Source organism: Trichechus manatus, unplaced genomic scaffold (assembly GCF_000243295.1).
Source record: "Trichechus manatus latirostris isolate Lorelei unplaced genomic scaffold, TriManLat1.0 scaffold00027, whole genome shotgun sequence".
NCBI lineage: Eukaryota > Metazoa > Chordata > Mammalia > Sirenia > Trichechidae > Trichechus > Trichechus manatus.
This window is the reverse complement of record NW_004443963.1, coordinates 3,162,313-3,178,815: the sequence shown is the minus strand read 5'-3', so window position 1 is coordinate 3,178,815 and position 16,503 is coordinate 3,162,313. Positions and strand designations below refer to the sequence as shown.

General features: G+C 40.3%; 1 protein-coding gene across 5 annotated transcripts in view; it reads left to right on the top strand.

Moving 5' to 3' along the window:
• The window catches only part of IGF1 (insulin like growth factor 1), a 77,079-nt gene extending 61,710 nt beyond the window's left edge, over positions 1 to 15,369 (top strand). Inside the window, exons 4-5 of one of the 5 annotated variants that reach the window (XM_023728975.1) lie at positions 452 to 506; positions 14,717 to 14,766. In XM_023728975.1, coding sequence (XP_023584743.1) covers positions 452 to 506; positions 14,717 to 14,742 — 81 coding nt within the window. In that variant the 3' untranslated portion in view covers positions 14,743 to 14,766. Of the gene's footprint in view, positions 1 to 451; positions 741 to 14,716 lie in introns of those variants that run through there. The other 4 variants (XM_004373765.2, XM_004373766.2, XM_023728976.1 and 1 more) reach the window with 4 other exon arrangements.
• The last annotated feature ends 1,134 nt before the right edge of the window (positions 15,370 to 16,503 follow it).

Here is a 16,503-nt window from a genome sequence, read left to right as displayed (position 1 = left end):
GACACCTTGGCTGCTTCCTGGTCCTAAACTGCAGCCAAGGCTGAAGGAGGGCTGTGGGTTTAGCAGAGGTGCATCCCCAGGCAGCCACCCTGGGTGATAGAAGGAACCAGAAAGAACGCGGTAGCCACTCGGGGAGTCAGGGAGCACGTACCTCAGAGGTAACTTTTAGGTGAACGTGTCAGGAAAGTGCTTGACGGGGTGAAGGCAGGTTAATTCTTTCTCTTCCAAGGTGACCTAGTTCCTCTCGATGTCTAGTTAGGGAGGGGGCAGGTGTCAGAGACAAGTCCCAAAGATCTGCAATGTTGGGTCTTGGGACTAAGGTATAGACACATTTCCGGCACTGATGCTCCGTCCCTCACACCATATGGAGCCCAGACTCAGAGGCTCTGTCTTCCGGGGACACCACAGGAACCACCTGTTCTCAATGCAATTATTCTTGTGATGTTTACAGCATCAGCCCCCATCCACCAACAAGAAAACAACGAAGTCTCAGAGGAGATGGAAAGGTGGGCCAATGAAACACCCAGGAGGGGAGCAGAATGAGGGGGCAGAAGCCAGTCAGCAGATCAGAGGACGGAAGAAAGAGCAGAGAAGGGAGACTGGAACTAGAAACTCTTAACACAGAGGCAAAAGAGGAAAATGGAGGCGAGAAGGAGTAAGCAGACAGAGGCAAGGACGATGAGAGAGAAACAGACAGCAGAAAGGAAGGCAGGAAACACCATAGAGGAAATGAAGACACACAGGCCTGGTGGGGAGAGATAACACGTGATGGAAGGAAGAGGAGTAAACATTCTGTAGAATGTGGCTACAAACAGCGGAGAAAATGGAAAAGAAAAATGCAATGCCCAAGAAAGTCCAAAGAAAGACCGTGCCAAGAATGAAAACAAAAAGAAATACTAAAAGAAGCAAACATGACACAACATCCTCCCTCAAGAAAAACAATTTTTTTTAATAAGAGTATAAAAATTTCAGACAAAAAATCAAGGCTTTTATATGCATTTTTTAAAATTTTGTGTGAATCTATTGTAGAAGAATTGCCATGTCAATATATGTCCAGGGTTAAATATTAGCCCAAAATTCTCTGCCGGACTGAATTGTGTCATAGATGTTTCCAGATTTCCTTTCCTTCAGCGTCACTGGAGGCTGCGTTTCTTAGTCAAGTCCAGATTTTGGTTCAAAGGACATCTGGTATTTGCTTAACGGCTTGTCAGGCCTGTGAGGTAACCTGTGAGAGGTGGTCACTGACCTTTTTTTTTTTTTTTTTTGCACTTTGGAATTCTGATGTCTAACTGCTGCCTTCTGATTCCATCTCCTAGAAATATCCCTCTCCTTCTCTCTCATGAGCACGCGCGCACACACACACACACACACACACACACACACACACACACACACCCCTCCAGATGTCTAGATCTGAAATCCTGTGAACTTCTGCTCCATAAAAACATTAGGACCATGTTATGTTAGAGGAGTCCCTGGATGGTGCAAACAGTTAATGCAGTCAGTTGCTAATGAAAAGGCTGGAGGTTTGAGTCCATCCAGAGGTACCTTGGAAGAAAGGCCTGGTGATCTACTTCCAAAAATTCAGCCATTGACAACCCTATGGAGTACGGTTCTACTCTGATGTACATGGATTCATCATAAGTTGGAATCAACTCAACAGAAATTGGTTGTGTTATGTTAGAGCTTAAAGAGGACTCAGAAATCATTTGGTTTAATCCCTTACTTTAAAGATAACAGTGAAATCTAGAAATGGGAAATGACTTGCTTGGGTTCTAGGCTGCTCTCCTTCTGGTCAACAAAGAACAGCACATAATCAACATGAACTAAGAAACATTTCCAAAATTAAAAGATGGGGCCGAAATGAACCCATGAAGTACCCCATTAGTTTAATATTTTTCCACCAAAAGGAAGGAGGTGAATGAGAACAACGGCACTGGATTTTCCTGAGAGTTAAGAAAAGCTAAGTAGCATCACATAATTTAGGTCTTAGAGATCATCTCATTCAACTCCTTTGTTTAATCATTAGGGTTAGCATCTTCCTAGACAATGAATCAAAAAGTATTTCAGATCATCCAAATTGTCACCTATGAGAGCTGAGAGAAGGTGCAGGAAAGAAGTGGTTGGCCAAGCAAATGATGACATGTGAAGGTAGGAAGAGGACTACACTGACAAGTGAAGGATTTCATCCACATAGCCTACTTTGAAGATGTCATAGTATAAAGGAAATGTCTTCTGCCTGTTCCTTCACGCCCCTGCCTTGCCTTCTACGTCAGCATCATCCTTCCTCCACAGTTCACTGAAAACTCAAGATCCCTAGAATACAGTGGAGATGCCCAAGGCTCAACCCAGCAGGAAAAGGCCCAATCAGAAGCATATCAAAACCACAGATGGGAACCAAGCCACCGCCACATAGAGTTGCAAAGTGGATCCTGGCTTATCAGGATAGATGACAGCTAGACTGTTATCTGAGCCCACCTGGTCAGCCACCTGGAGATACTGAGCCTTAGGACTAAGGAAGCAGGAGACACTGAGTTCTCCTGCTAAGACATCCATGCTTTGGGACCAGCCTCAGGCTCTGGCCAGTCCCTACTGTGACCATCACTTGAGAGTAGCCTGCAAACACAGATGCCTCTTCGAGGGACCACAGTTCAGCAGAAGAATTAAGGGTTCAAGACCATGGAAATGTCCCTTGCAGGGTTATCTCTTCCCTCTTTCATTGATGACTGAGTAAATGTCAATTACAACTCAAGGCTTTGAGTAAACTATAATTCTTGATTTGCTTTAGCTGTCATCAGAAAACATCCAGTCTTCCCTAGCCTAAAATTATACCCAACGAGAAACTTAATTCAAGAAGAACTATAACAAGGCTTTTAAAGAAAAAAAAAAAAAAGCACTAGAACTTTCTGCTTAAAAAATGCTTAACTCCCAGAGTATGCATTAAAGCACACTTCTTTTTGGGATGGATTAAAGCAAGCGTCTTAAAGGCCTATATATGATTACTGAATAATATGAACTAGAAAGCAGAAAGTATCTATTATTGTTTTTCCACCTCCTCCTTTCTAGTATCAGCACCTAAGCACATGATGATATATGGCACATAGTGCTGGATGGATGGATGGACAAATGAAATAGGCAGAAAATAAATTGTATTTCTGAGATGAAATGATTCCTCTCGTCCCACATACGATAGTGAGGCAAGTAAAAAAAGGAAGGCAGAGAAGCTGAGTTTAACACAAACCTTGTATGTTTGGGATTGCCTTTTCTAGCCTAAACTGAAACTGTTGGAAGAACTACTCCTACAGGTGGCAACTGCTGAGTACTTTAAATGCTATGTACATATTAGGCCCCTCAGTGCCTTCCTGAAGTAGGCAAAGTAATAATCGTCATTTAAAATTCCACTGTTTCCACTTCAGCACTTAGGCCAAATTGATGATTGTGTATGAAACTAATGGCAATATGTAAGGAATCATGATCCTTAAATAAAATTGTTGAAAATAGTTTTTATTGAGCACCTACAATGTGCAAGCCTCTATAGTAGGTATCAAGGACAGTTACATAGATTTGAGAGTCAATAAAACATACTCATTGAGACTACAGAATCAGACTGACAGTACAGAATCAAATTCTGTCTCTATTACTTACTCGCTGTGTGGCCTTGGGAAAGTCATGTAATGTCCCTGTGCCTCAGTTTCCTCATCTGTTGAGTGGAGGTAATAATTGAATCTACCCAAGAGTTGTTCTGAGGACTTACTGAGATAATATACATATAAATGTATGTGTGTGTATGTGTGTGGAAACAAATGCATATTATAGTGCTTAAAATGGTACCTAGCATATAGTAAGCACTGTTAAAGTATTAGCTAATATTATTTTACCTAGTTCCAAAAATAGAGCCAACTGAAAAAGAAATAGACCTCCTCAAGTAGAAGTGAGTTTCATATCACCAAAAACTTCAAGCCCCAGCTTGCCAACACTTTCTGGTGATGTAGTAATAGGAATTCAAGCATACGATAGGAGAAGAAGAGCACTAGATGACCTAACCACCCTTCCAATCCAGAGAATCCCTGGTTCTGTGATGAATCCCAACTTAAATGATAATGATAGCGCAGCTCTCCCATGTGAGGAACTGTTAACTTTTATTTCGAGGCCATAGAATGAACTTTCAGAAAACCACCATTTTCAATCAATTAAACTCAAAAGTAGTATGTATTTTCATTTCATGGTGCCTGGGGAAAATTTAATTGTAGCATGAACTCTAGCTCTTGCTAGTTTTAAGTAAAATTGCCAAAATAAATAGAAACGTGGGATATTTCCGGGCTCACACAGCTTCCGGGACACTTCAGTTTCTAGGGCTGCCAATCCAGTGCCTTTCACAAGCATTTGATCTTCTTTCAAACGTCTCTTGAAAACAAACAAAACCTCATACAGCTTAAAATGTGTGTAATGTTAGGATGTAAGGGTGGAAAAGGAGGCAAAGAAATGGGCTCCCCAAGAGCAACGCCCTTTTTCCTCCTCCGTCTTATGGCCACCTCACCTCCCCTGAGGGGAATCAATGTTTTCTTAAGTAATAAAGGTTGCAGTTTCTTAAGGCCATGAGCATCCAAGGGGGAAGATGAGGTCTACTCTCGTCACTTGTCTGTATGAAGGGAGTAGGGCTTTTTTCAATTAAATAACACGGAGCTGACTTTTAACCCAAAGACAGAGCTGATACTCTGAAGTTAAAGTGGAAGGAAGCCTTGGGTAGCAATGACAAGATGAATAATTTTAGATGAAGCAGAATCCTCTCTTATGAAGTCTGGCAATCCACTTCTGAAAAATCAGCCATTGAAAACCCTACAGAGCACAGTTCTACTCTGACACACATGGGCTCACCTTAAGTTGGAATTGACTTGACGACACCTGGAGCTGGATGCTCAACCTCAACGCTTAAATCTCAATTACTGATTCCTTTGAAAAGCAGTAATATTTATTGCCCTAAGCAAAACAAATCCACTTTTTAAAATGGAGTAGCTGCTGCAAAGCCAAAATCAGCTTCCCCATCCTCAAGGGTCAAACTGAAAGCTGAGACTCTTCCCCTGGTGCCCACATATCTGGGTCCTTCTTTAATGCGATACCTTAATGCCTTCAGTACTACCCCATTTGTATCCAGCAACCATAAGAAATAATTTAAGGATATAAACTTAAGTTTTAACCTCAAGAAGAGGGAAATGGACATTGGAAATAGCAGCAAATGATGAGAGACATGAAACAATTGGTCTAGGGGTCCATGTCAGGTATTTCTAGATAACAGCTAAGAAAGCTCTCATCATGGTAGGAACTCAGTTACACCTTCAATGTGCTGTTGCTAGATGAGTAACAGAAGCTAGAAAACGTATTGGAGAATTCCCATCTCTATTTTATTAACTAATATGTTTATAGTTTTCAGAACCACTGGTCAAAAAACTAATTCTTTTGAAAAAGGGCAGATTTGATAGATATAAGAATACGAAAGTTTCATCCAACTGATTTTCATTCTAAATGTCTTTGTGGTGACTAAGAATCTGCAATTAACTACAAGAAACTGGTTTTAGGTGGAGATTTACTTGAGAGGAGGAGAAGTATTTTCTTTTTCCTCTATCTCACTTTCTCTTCTTCTTATTCTCTGTCTTTTTGTGTACGTAGTTTTGTGTTCTAGCATTGTTGCACCCAGTGGGGATTTGGGGTGAATGATTTTCTGAAATTCTAGATAAATACAGTTTCCTGGCTTTTTCTTTAAGTGAAGGTAAATTCCTCTATAAAAACTAATCATCACTGAGGAGGAACTGCGTAAGTTTCTTGTCTTCTCAAAGGCCTAGGTTCTAGACTTAAATTAAATATTACTCGGGAAATAAAAGGAACATTGTTGGATGGGCAGATAGACATCAGCTCTCTTTCTATTGTATCTTCTAAGGATTCAGGGGCTTCGACCACTTCTTATCTGGTCTTCAGAGAGGCGTGTGTTACAAAAATAGTAACTTTCCTATAGATCCAATTTGCAACTTTAGAAATTTCCAGGAATAATTCTGGACCTAGCATAATCCAGGATCAGTGCATCCATCAGTCTTCCTTCTATCATCCTGAAATCCTATGGATATTAGAAATTCAGGATTATGGGCAAAAATTATCAAATGCCTCTTGCACCTCTTCCCCCTTACTTGACCATAAACCTTTAACCTCCTCTATTTACTCTGGCATACACTTTCATCCCCATTGGGTCAGATAAAGGAACATACATTTATTTACTGTCCTTCTTAACTCCTCTAACTGGCATGGTCAGAATTTCCATAGGAAAGTGGGATGTTAAGAGCAAGACTTGCAAACAGTTGAACATCATGGCAACTCTTCTCTCTGGTAAAATAGCTCCAAAGTTTCCAATGAAATACCAAGAATTTTTACATCAAACTCAAACTGGCCAAATGGCCCAGGCTTCCAAGCTAGGATTCATATGCCAAACGTTTTACAAAACTCTGTATAAAATGTGTAAACGTTCTCATGGAGGTTTCTGTCTGGCTAACGCCAGGAGGTTAAGTAATCAAAGACCAAGTAGCAGTGCCATCTGTGAAAATATGATGTGCTATTTTCACACCTGTCAATAACAATTACGGCATGACAAAAATTCCAATGATTAGGAGCAACACCATGGCAAGTTGAGGGTTGGGTACAGATACCTAATCGGTTGACAGTTGTAGACTTGGGAACATGTAGTCATGGTGCCAGTGTGGTATGCTGAAGAGTTCATGGGGTGTTGTAGGACTAGAAGACATGGAAGGTATGAATCAATCAATAAGTTACAGCATGATAATTGGTATTTTATCAGTATTGGTTGACCTAGGTCACTGTTGAATGCCCTGGTTTCTCTCTCTGTAAATAATGACATTTGTTTCCTTCTTCTAGGATGGAAGTAGAGGTGCTTTTGGCACAACATGGCAATTCTGATTTTTTAAAACTGTATACACGCATGAATTGTTATTGTGCCATGTTTTCTGCCTTGGAAAAACACTGGCTGGCACCCTGCATGTTTACTTTTATAGGCTGAAGGCTTCCATCAACCTCAAACAGATGCAAATCACTTTAACTTGTCATAGTGTTATTTTGTTCATCCTAAAATTTCAGAAGAGCTTTCCAAACTTCCAAAATTTCTCTCAATTCAGTGAGAAGGAAAATTCAGAACACGGCATTTGAATGTTCTGCCCAGATTTGTCACACACACAAAGAATGAGTGGAAGAGGGCAACACCCTTTCCTACTAACCCTGTGAACTCATCACTATTGCGATGAAACAACACCAAAAGCTAAAACCCTGGGCTTACACCTCCCCACAGGATGCGTATAAATTACCACACACACTGGTTGAAGTTCTCTAGCATAAATTGTGTATCGGATGAAACAATGGCATTTTGGAAGCTTAAGAGAAAAAGAATAATCAAGTCCAGTATTTAGGTAAGAATGTGCTGAATCTTTAGCACATATCAGTGAAATTGCTAGAATCTGGTGTTTTACTTTTTTAAATACCACAACATTTGAACTTTTCAGCAATTCCAAAATCAACTCTCTCTGGGAAAGATAGTGTGCTTAAACTCTTATTTAAAAATGTAACACAAACACAAACAGCTAACTAAACAAGCTGCCCATAAAATCAGCAGTCTAAGCAGCCCTGTATTTTACAAACATCCTTCAAGACTATTAAAGTCAACATAGATATCTCTTGCCAGCAAGGGAAAGTACCCTTCAGCAGTTTTTTTTTTTTTTTCTTTTCTTTCTTTCTTTCTCTCTACTCGCCCCCACCTCCCCCAAGCTTCTAAACCACGTTGGTAGTGATTTCTTACATCATAGGTAGGAATATTTGAAATAGAGTCCACTGGTGTTTTGAAGAGTAAGAAAGTTGCTAAGTCAGGATAATCTTCAAATAATGATGCGGCAAATACATGTTTCCTGATTCCTGGGGATTTGCTAGGGATGCGCCATCCAGTTGCCATACAGTCAAGTCAACTAGGGCTTCAGATCGGTTCCAAATGGTTCAGTCATGGCAGACAGAAACAGGGCAGGGCTACAAAGCGGTTCAGTCATGGCCCATCAGAAACAAGGGCAGCATACGCATTGCATAGCAATCAAATCTCTTGGGCCTTGGCTTTTGACCTGAGTAGGAAACCGGCAGTGGTGTCCCGCTCAAAGACGGCTGCCAACCGTGGCACGTTGAATGTGTGTTGCTCTCCACAGTCCTGCCAATAATCCAGTCTTGAACCAGTTTAGAACCAGTTCAAAGCCCTGAAATCAACTCCAACTCGTAGCGATCCCAGGTGTATCAGAGTAGAACTGTGTTCATAGGGTTCAATGTTTCAATGGCTGATTTTGGGGAAATAGTCACCAGGCCTTTCTTACAAGGTGCCCTTTGTTGGACTCGAACCACCAACTTTTCGGTTAGCAGTCAAGCGTGTTAACCATTTGGACCACATAGGGACTCACCAATCACTAGGAAAAAGAGCTATACTTCTACTATCCTAGCACTCAAGGAAGCTCTGAGCACCCAGGAGGTAGCTACTCTTGCCCTGCACTGGACTAGAGAAGGGGCAACCCATACATGGGAAGTGTATTAGCAATAGTGAGTACAAAAAAAAAAAAAAGCAATAATAATTGCTGATATTTATTAAGTACTTGCCTTGTGGTACAGGCTATGGTGAGTTACCTTATTTAATCTTTACCATAATCCTATGGGGTAGATACTATAATTATGTCCATTTAGATGAGAAAACTTAGAATGAGTTAGGCTACCTGTCTTGCCGAGTTCTTGCGCTAGCAAGTGGCAGAATTCAGAACCCAAACCCAAGGAGGACTCCAGTGTATTGAACATGCACTGCTCTCTCTCCTGCATTTCTTAATTGATATTTACCGTACCACAACTCACCACTTGTAAGCTTTGAGGCAGGAGGAACTTCTGTGCTATTTGTCCTTGTACAGAGCACAGCAGGAAGTAGGTAGCCATGCAGTGCTTGCTGTTGACCTGAACTCTATTCTACCACTCCTGCAGGAAATTTAAATTAACAAGCATTTCCTGGCTTGGATACAGAGATGAAGGAAACATGCTACCTGCTCTCAAGGAACTTACTCCTTAGTGGAGAGACAAACGTGCATAATTGAATCTATAGCATGTCTATGCTCTTAACAAATGTAGAACCAGAGTAGACTCTGACAGCACAGAAGCCATAACAGATTGATGTTGCTAACATCAACCTCACAACATGAATTCTCGAAATCTCTCCATGCCAGGTAAATGTGTAAGGGTCATTATGTTCAATCATAACAACATTATGAGTTGGAGGTGCTGTTACTCCACCCTTTCATTTTACAGGAAGAGGAAACTGATATAGAACATAGTGATTATCAAGGTCAAACAACTCCTGTGTGCGGTAGCTGCAACCCAATCCAGGAGTGTAAGTCCAGATCCTCTGAAAAGCAGAAGAGACAGGGTTAAATGAGCAAGGATCTGATTAGGGGAAATGCCTGTGTGAAAGGAAGTAGTAGAGGATCTGGGAAGAGTCAGCAAGCCATCACCGCAATGCAAGTCTGACCCCATGTGAGGGGAAGAGGGAGAGAGGGTTGGGTGCAAATGTCCTAGACTGCCGTACAGTCTAAGGAACACTCAGCAAAGCCATCAGAGAGTCCTTGAGCTGAAGTTGGCTAACAAAGGAGTCCCAGGTTTCTAAGGAATGGGTCTGCCTTAGGGTCATCTCCATACTCAGTAATTGGCTTGGGTGAGGGGCCCAGCCTAGGTCATCCAACTATGGCCAGAGGAGAGGGTCATATTGTAAAAAATGGCCACTCCCCCAGTAACCCCATAAAAGAGGGATGAAGCAGTTTCCAGAAAAAGCAAGAGGCTGGGCAGACCAACATTGTGTCCAGTAAATGCACACTTCCTACTCGTTGTTAAAGAGGCAGCCATGCACATGAGGAGCAAGGGTCTCTCGAAATGTGCACCTTGTGCTTTGATTTTAAGTCACATCCCAAAGGGATAGGTTGATCCCATGACATTCACTCTGCTTGGCTCCCAGAGATGAAAGGCCGACTTAACCTGGAATTTGAACTTGTTGTGATTCCCTGAAGTAGAGGGACATCAAAGTTGATATTGAGACATCTAAATCATCCTCTGCAATGTCATGTGTCTCCAGAATAAACCAGCACTATAACTACAGCACATCCTTTTCAACAGGTAAAGAGCTGATATCTGGACCATCTTGCCAGTAATATAGCTGCTCTTTTTTTTCCCCCCAATTTTGCCCTTTTGGGGAGAAATTCGATGCTGAGTTAAGACTTTTATGCTGTACAACAGGCTGCTAATAGCCAATGTTGGACAGTATTATCCCAGTATTTTATAGGGTGTCAAGCTTTTCCTAGACTTTATGTTACATAATACATAACTTGTTTGGAGTGGGTGGAGATGGAAACATAGCCTGTTGAAAATATCGCTGCTGCCTCCCTGAAATTTAAAGAGCTTATTATCATCCCTCTTTTAGATTCTGTCTCTCAGGCAAAAATCTCATAAAGATAGGCAGGGAGAAAAAGAAGGGATTGTAATATTCAGGGGTGTAGCTTTTGCATGAAGTTGGTACAGGAGCCGGCAATGCTTCATTCTGTTATACATAAGGTCGGCAGGTGTTGGAGCCAACTCAATGGCAACAAACAACAACAGTTTTTGCTGATTGAATACTGTGCTACCAGCCCTCTGTCAGCAGTCATACAAGTGGGTTTAGCTCACATCTATGGTAAGGGAGGGCAGCCACCTTCCTAGTTTAGAGTCTTCTGTCTGTCCTCGGGGCATTGCCTTACCCTCTAAACCAGCATCAACCAACATCTGGAATCATGGGCAGCTCGTGACATTATTGACTACTGCTACTGGAAAGAGCTTTGGAGCTGGAGGCACCAACTATTGTTTTGCATCTTGGGAAGGCAGTATAGCAGAGTAGATAATAGTGGGCTCCAGAATCAGAAAGAGCTGGTCCAAATCCCAACCACTGTCACGTCTTCAGTTTAAGAAATAAAGCAATTTGTTTCACCTTTCTAAACTTCAGGTTCTTTAAAGCTACAAAGGGGCAAGATGCTATACCCATCCCCAAAGTTTATTATGAGCATTAAATAAGAAAATACATGCAATTAACATGCATAATATAATCCCAGCATATAATAAATGTTCAGGCAATGTAAACTGTAATTATTTCAGTCCTGTGTCTATCGCTTTGTTCCCATGTGACCTCCAGCAAGTCATTAAACCTTAGCAACCCTCAGCTTGTACAATGAGACTGATAAAAATATTGTCTACTTCAAAAGGTTTTGTGAGGATCCGGTGAGACCGTTTTGTAAAATATCGAGCACCCTGCAAATGTTAAGCAAGATTATTATTATTATTGCCATTGTTGTTAGCCTTCAGTGATTTTAGTCAAAAAGTTTGTGGGTAGATTTCCAAAGGAAAGTTTGGAGCTAGGATAACAGCCGAGAAATAATGGAGAATGTTAATGGCCTCTTTAGGGCCTTTCCTAGCTTCCTAATTCTCTGTGTATGGTACACATGGGTATAATTATATCACAAATTAAGCCCTTCTCAAACTTATTCCCCAATGAGTTGGTTAACTCTTCCTTCAGAAGGATAAATTTCCTCAACCCATCCCAGTGATCTGGAGGACCAAGATCTATGTATTTTTTAATAATCTTAGCTTGTCTGGTGTCAATAGGAAAGAGTATTTACTACTGTTTTCCTTTCAAAAATCTGTCTAGTTGCATGCTAGAAACAGTTTCGGCTGGTTTGTTTGTCTTGGACAAGCTGTTGAAGTGAAAATTTTTTGCTTGGCTGAATGTGGGACAGTTTCATAACCCTTCAAGAAGTGCATTGACGGTGGGTGCCAGCTCTGACGGCTGCTTCTAACACGCCTCCCTTGCAGCCCACTGTCAAGGGTGGCTGGCATAATTAAATTAAGAAAATGAGCAAAGCAACAGATGCAATGGAGACCAAGTCCCTGAGTGCTTTAGTTTTGTCACTCTCGTTGTCTGAAACAACGAGGTCACATGTAAGAGCCTGGGAAAAGAGCCAAATACAAACCAGATGACATCCCAGCTGGTTTTGAATGGCCTCCACCGTATTCGTGTGTGCATGGGAGCCATGCTGCTTGGAGCAGAGTTGGCTACTTGGAGCAGACTTGACTTTACTCAAGGGAGTTTCTGCCCATAGTTTTGTTGTGATGCTGAGACAAACCTAGAAAAAATAGAGGATCCCTCTGCTTAGACTTCACACTTAACACCTTCTGCTCTGAGAGAAAAGAAAAAGAATTCCACTGTTGGAAACAAAGGCTAAGATTGGCCAGTCTAACCTATTTGCTATGGCCATCATGAATTCAATAAGGGTATCAAGAAGATACCTGAATGTTTTCTTCTAGAACATTCAAGTTAATTTGACTTAAGATGAAGCCCAGGGATTATACACCCCACGTAGTTTTCTTTTGTTGTGTTAACATTTAATTCTTAAGCATTTTCCTAGTTTGGGGATTATCCAGATTCTTAGAAATCTGTTTCTGAGCTGAGAAGGTAAAACTCAAATTAGTGTATTTTGCTTCCTGTTAGTTAATTTGGTTAGTAGGTTGGCAGAGAAGTGACATTATTTATAATAGCTGCTTTGGGTTTGGATGAACCACATACTATCAGTAGGATCCATTAAGAAGTGAACAGAAATGTTTCGAGAAACTTGGGGACATGAGTGATTCTACTCTCTACTCCCTTATGTCTTTCTTTCATTTTTCTAGAGAACTCCTGTAAGAATAAGATGTACGATTAGGAAGACAAATTTACTGGTGTCTTAACAAGTGATGCTGTGTATAGCAACAAATACATGCAGAGTGGACTTGGTAAAATGATATTTGGGGAGAAAGTGCCAGAATTCTAAACACATGATATTTGAAGCTATCCTCTACAAAGGTCCAATTTTGTCCCACCAGCTTGTTGCAGTCACCACTGAACTAGATATTTTAATAAACATTTTTACACAATAATGTCATCTCCCTTCTCTTCAGTCAGTACACGATATTGACCATCAGCTCACAAAGTGCTAACCAACTTTCATGAAGGACTTGGTGATAACTCTAATGCCCCATGTGGAGCTGAAAACCATGTGTTAGAGAGATTGCCAAATAATGATGGGCCTACAGTGTTATTTCCAGGGAGTGGAAATTGATTTTCCCTTAGCCTCAGCATTAAAACCTGTTACTCTTTCTGGCCTTGGGTCTCAGGTCTGAGTGCTTTCTAAGGTCCCTTAGCTCCTAACAATATTGTGATTGTGTGAGGCAGTCACTACCTTAGCCAAAAGGAAGAGTTTGGGAATTCCAGCCACTTTGGTGAGAAATCTTGTTATCAGTCTTGATGGAAACATTTTCTGGGGAAGAAGGGTACTGTGGCTCTTGTACCTCACTCTATACCAATAGTTGTCCACTCCATCCTTCCAGAGCTCTGGCTAGAGGTGAAACCAATAGAGGAAGCACTGTAAATGTATGCATGTAAATACCATGTCCCCCTCGATTTTGTTTCACGTATCCCTTATTTGTCTAAGTAAATTTTTCTATTTAAATATTATTTTTTAAAGGATAAAATAATAACTACAGGAAAAGTATGACAATTCTGCAAATTATCACAGGGCCCCTCATACTCATCCATTCATTTATTGAATTCATTCTACAAATATTTATTAAGCACCTGCAATATCCTGGGCACTGTTCTAGACACTGGGGCTGTAACAATGAACAGACAGACAAGTCCCTGCTCTCATAGAGTCTATAATCTAAACAAAACTCAACATTCCTTGGAATATTGTTGTTTCTTCTTCTTCTTTTTTTTTTTTTTTTTTCCCAGCATTGCTTCTTGTTGAGTGATCAGTAGCTCCAAAGCAAGAAACTCAGGATTTTTAGTCCAGGGATGGTTAATTTTCAATAGAGATGAAGTAATATAAGAAGAACAAATATGTAATAATAATAATAGCTAATACTTATGTAGTGCTTACGATGGGCCAGGCCTATTGTAAGTGATTTTACATACATTGATTATTCAATCCTTAATCTTATAAGGTAGATACTATCATTATCCTATTTTTATAGATAAAGAAACTGAGGCACAAAGAGATTGTCACTTATTCAAGTCTACATAGCTAGAAAATTTAAGAGCTAGAATTTGAACCCAGCTTAATATGTCATACCAAAAGAAAAAGTCTGTGATTTTACATATGTCTAAATCAATTACAAAACATCCCGGTCATCTACTTTGAAAACCCTGCTTCTCTCCAGATGAAAAAAAAAGAAAAGAGAGCAAACTGCAATGAAACAACAAAGTATGATCCCAGAATCCATTTTTTTATTTTTTGTTGTTGTTGTTGTTTCCTCACTAGGAAAAAAATGTTACAGAGAAGGCTGGATTTTCAGGATGCCCTTCCTATCAGTGAATTAGTGATAGCAGTGGAGAAACAGGAAAACGCATCTTTGTGTCATTATAAAGAAATCTGTGATATCTGTGTAACCACAGGTACACAGAAGTAGCCTGGGTGAGGTTTGGCCAAAAGACCTGTTTATGTTCTTCTCAGAAACACTAGGGCCGGAGGTTGAGATCCAATGCTAGAAATAGATGGGTACATAAAACTTCATCAAATTAATGTCATTTTTTCTCCCTTGTTTATAGGAAGTACATTTGAAGAACACAAGTAGAGGGAGTACAGGAAACAAGAACTACAGAATGTAGGAAGACTGTCTTGAGGAGTGAAGAATGACATGCCACTGGCGGAATCCTTTGCTCTGCATATGTTACCTGTTAAACATTGGAAGATCTACCAAAAAAACACATTTGATAACATTTCGAAAGATGGGCATTCCCCCCAATGAAATACGCAAGTAAACATTCCAACGTTGTCTTTAGGAGTGATTGTTAAAAGCTTTGCACCTTGCAGCTATGGCCCTGGAATTGGTAGATTGCTGTTGATCCTTTATCAATGATGTTCTATAGAGAAATATATATATATCTATCTATCTATATATATATATATCTTAGTCCCTGCCTCTCAAGAGCCACAAATGCATGGGTGTTTCATAGATCCAGTTGCACTAAATTTGTCTCTCCATCTTGGCTGTTGGAGCCATCCATTAGCAGCCTTGTCTAAGTGGTTTTATTAATTTTTTTCTTATTTGCACTTCTTTCTACGCAACACGGGCTCTTTGTTTTACAGTGTCTGATAACCTTGTTTGTCTATCCCCATTGCCGCTCCATCACATTTGTATTTGCCAAACTTGGCCTCCTCAATAGCAGCAGTAAGCATCAAGTAGCACACTCATTTTTAACCCACAAGATTCCATCTGTGGCATTTGTAGTAAATATAAGTTGGATGCATTTATTTTAGACACAAAGCTTTATTTTTCCACATCTTGCTAAAATTAAAAATGCAAATAGTTGCAACTTCAAGGCCAATTGTTTTTAGGCGCATGTTTTAAGCACAGAAAGTCTCAAACTCTCAATGGTTCTTTTGAATGATGAGTTAGAGTGCAACCTAATTAGTAACTTCCCTTTTTTTATTTTTTCCATATAGAGCAGTATGTAAATTTAGCATATCAATAATACAGAATATATCAAACAGTATGTAAAACTCTGTTTTTTTTTTAGTACAATGGTGCTATTTTGTAGTTTGTTATATGAAAGAATCTGGCCAAAACAGTAAAAGGTGAAAGCAAAACAAAAGATGAAGCCTGGAGCCAAAGATCACACAAAGAGGAAGGGTACTGTAAAACTCATCCATTTGGGAAAGAAGGCAAAATCCCCCCAGTTATGCCTTCCAAAAGGAACTTAAGACACAAAAGTCCACCGAGGTAAATTTGATTGGCGAGTCCAGAGAGGAAGCCATGAGTGGAAAAAGCATAAAGCTAGGAATTTTAATAGTCCTGGTTTCTTTTTCTCACTGAAGAAACAAACATCTACTGGCTCTGCCATGGACTCACCACTGTGTGACCTTGGGCAAGTCACTTCACCTCTCTGTGCCTCAGTTTCCTCATCTGCAAAATGGGGGCAATATGTCATCTACCTACCTCACAGGGGTGGTGTGAGGATTAAAAAGATAATGCTCCAGATTTTTATCCTGGATTGCTCTGAGGATGCAATGTCAGAGCCCTTGAGTTGCTAGGATGCAAGGAATTCTGTAAACAACCCTTTCACAGCATAGCTAGAGAATTGATTAACCAAATGCACCCGACATCTCAAGTCTTGTCAGTGAAACTCTCCAAACAACTCAATAGCTTTTCAAACACTTTTCAAATTAAGTTAGAAACATCTGATGTACACTTGAACTTTGAATTCTGCATTAGATTTATGAATACAAAGATAAGTAAAACAGCAAGCAAGAAAGAAAAAGACAAAGGAGAAAAATTAAAAGAGATTTCTACCAGTGTAAGGGTGATTAAATTACTCCATTTGCTAGAACTCAA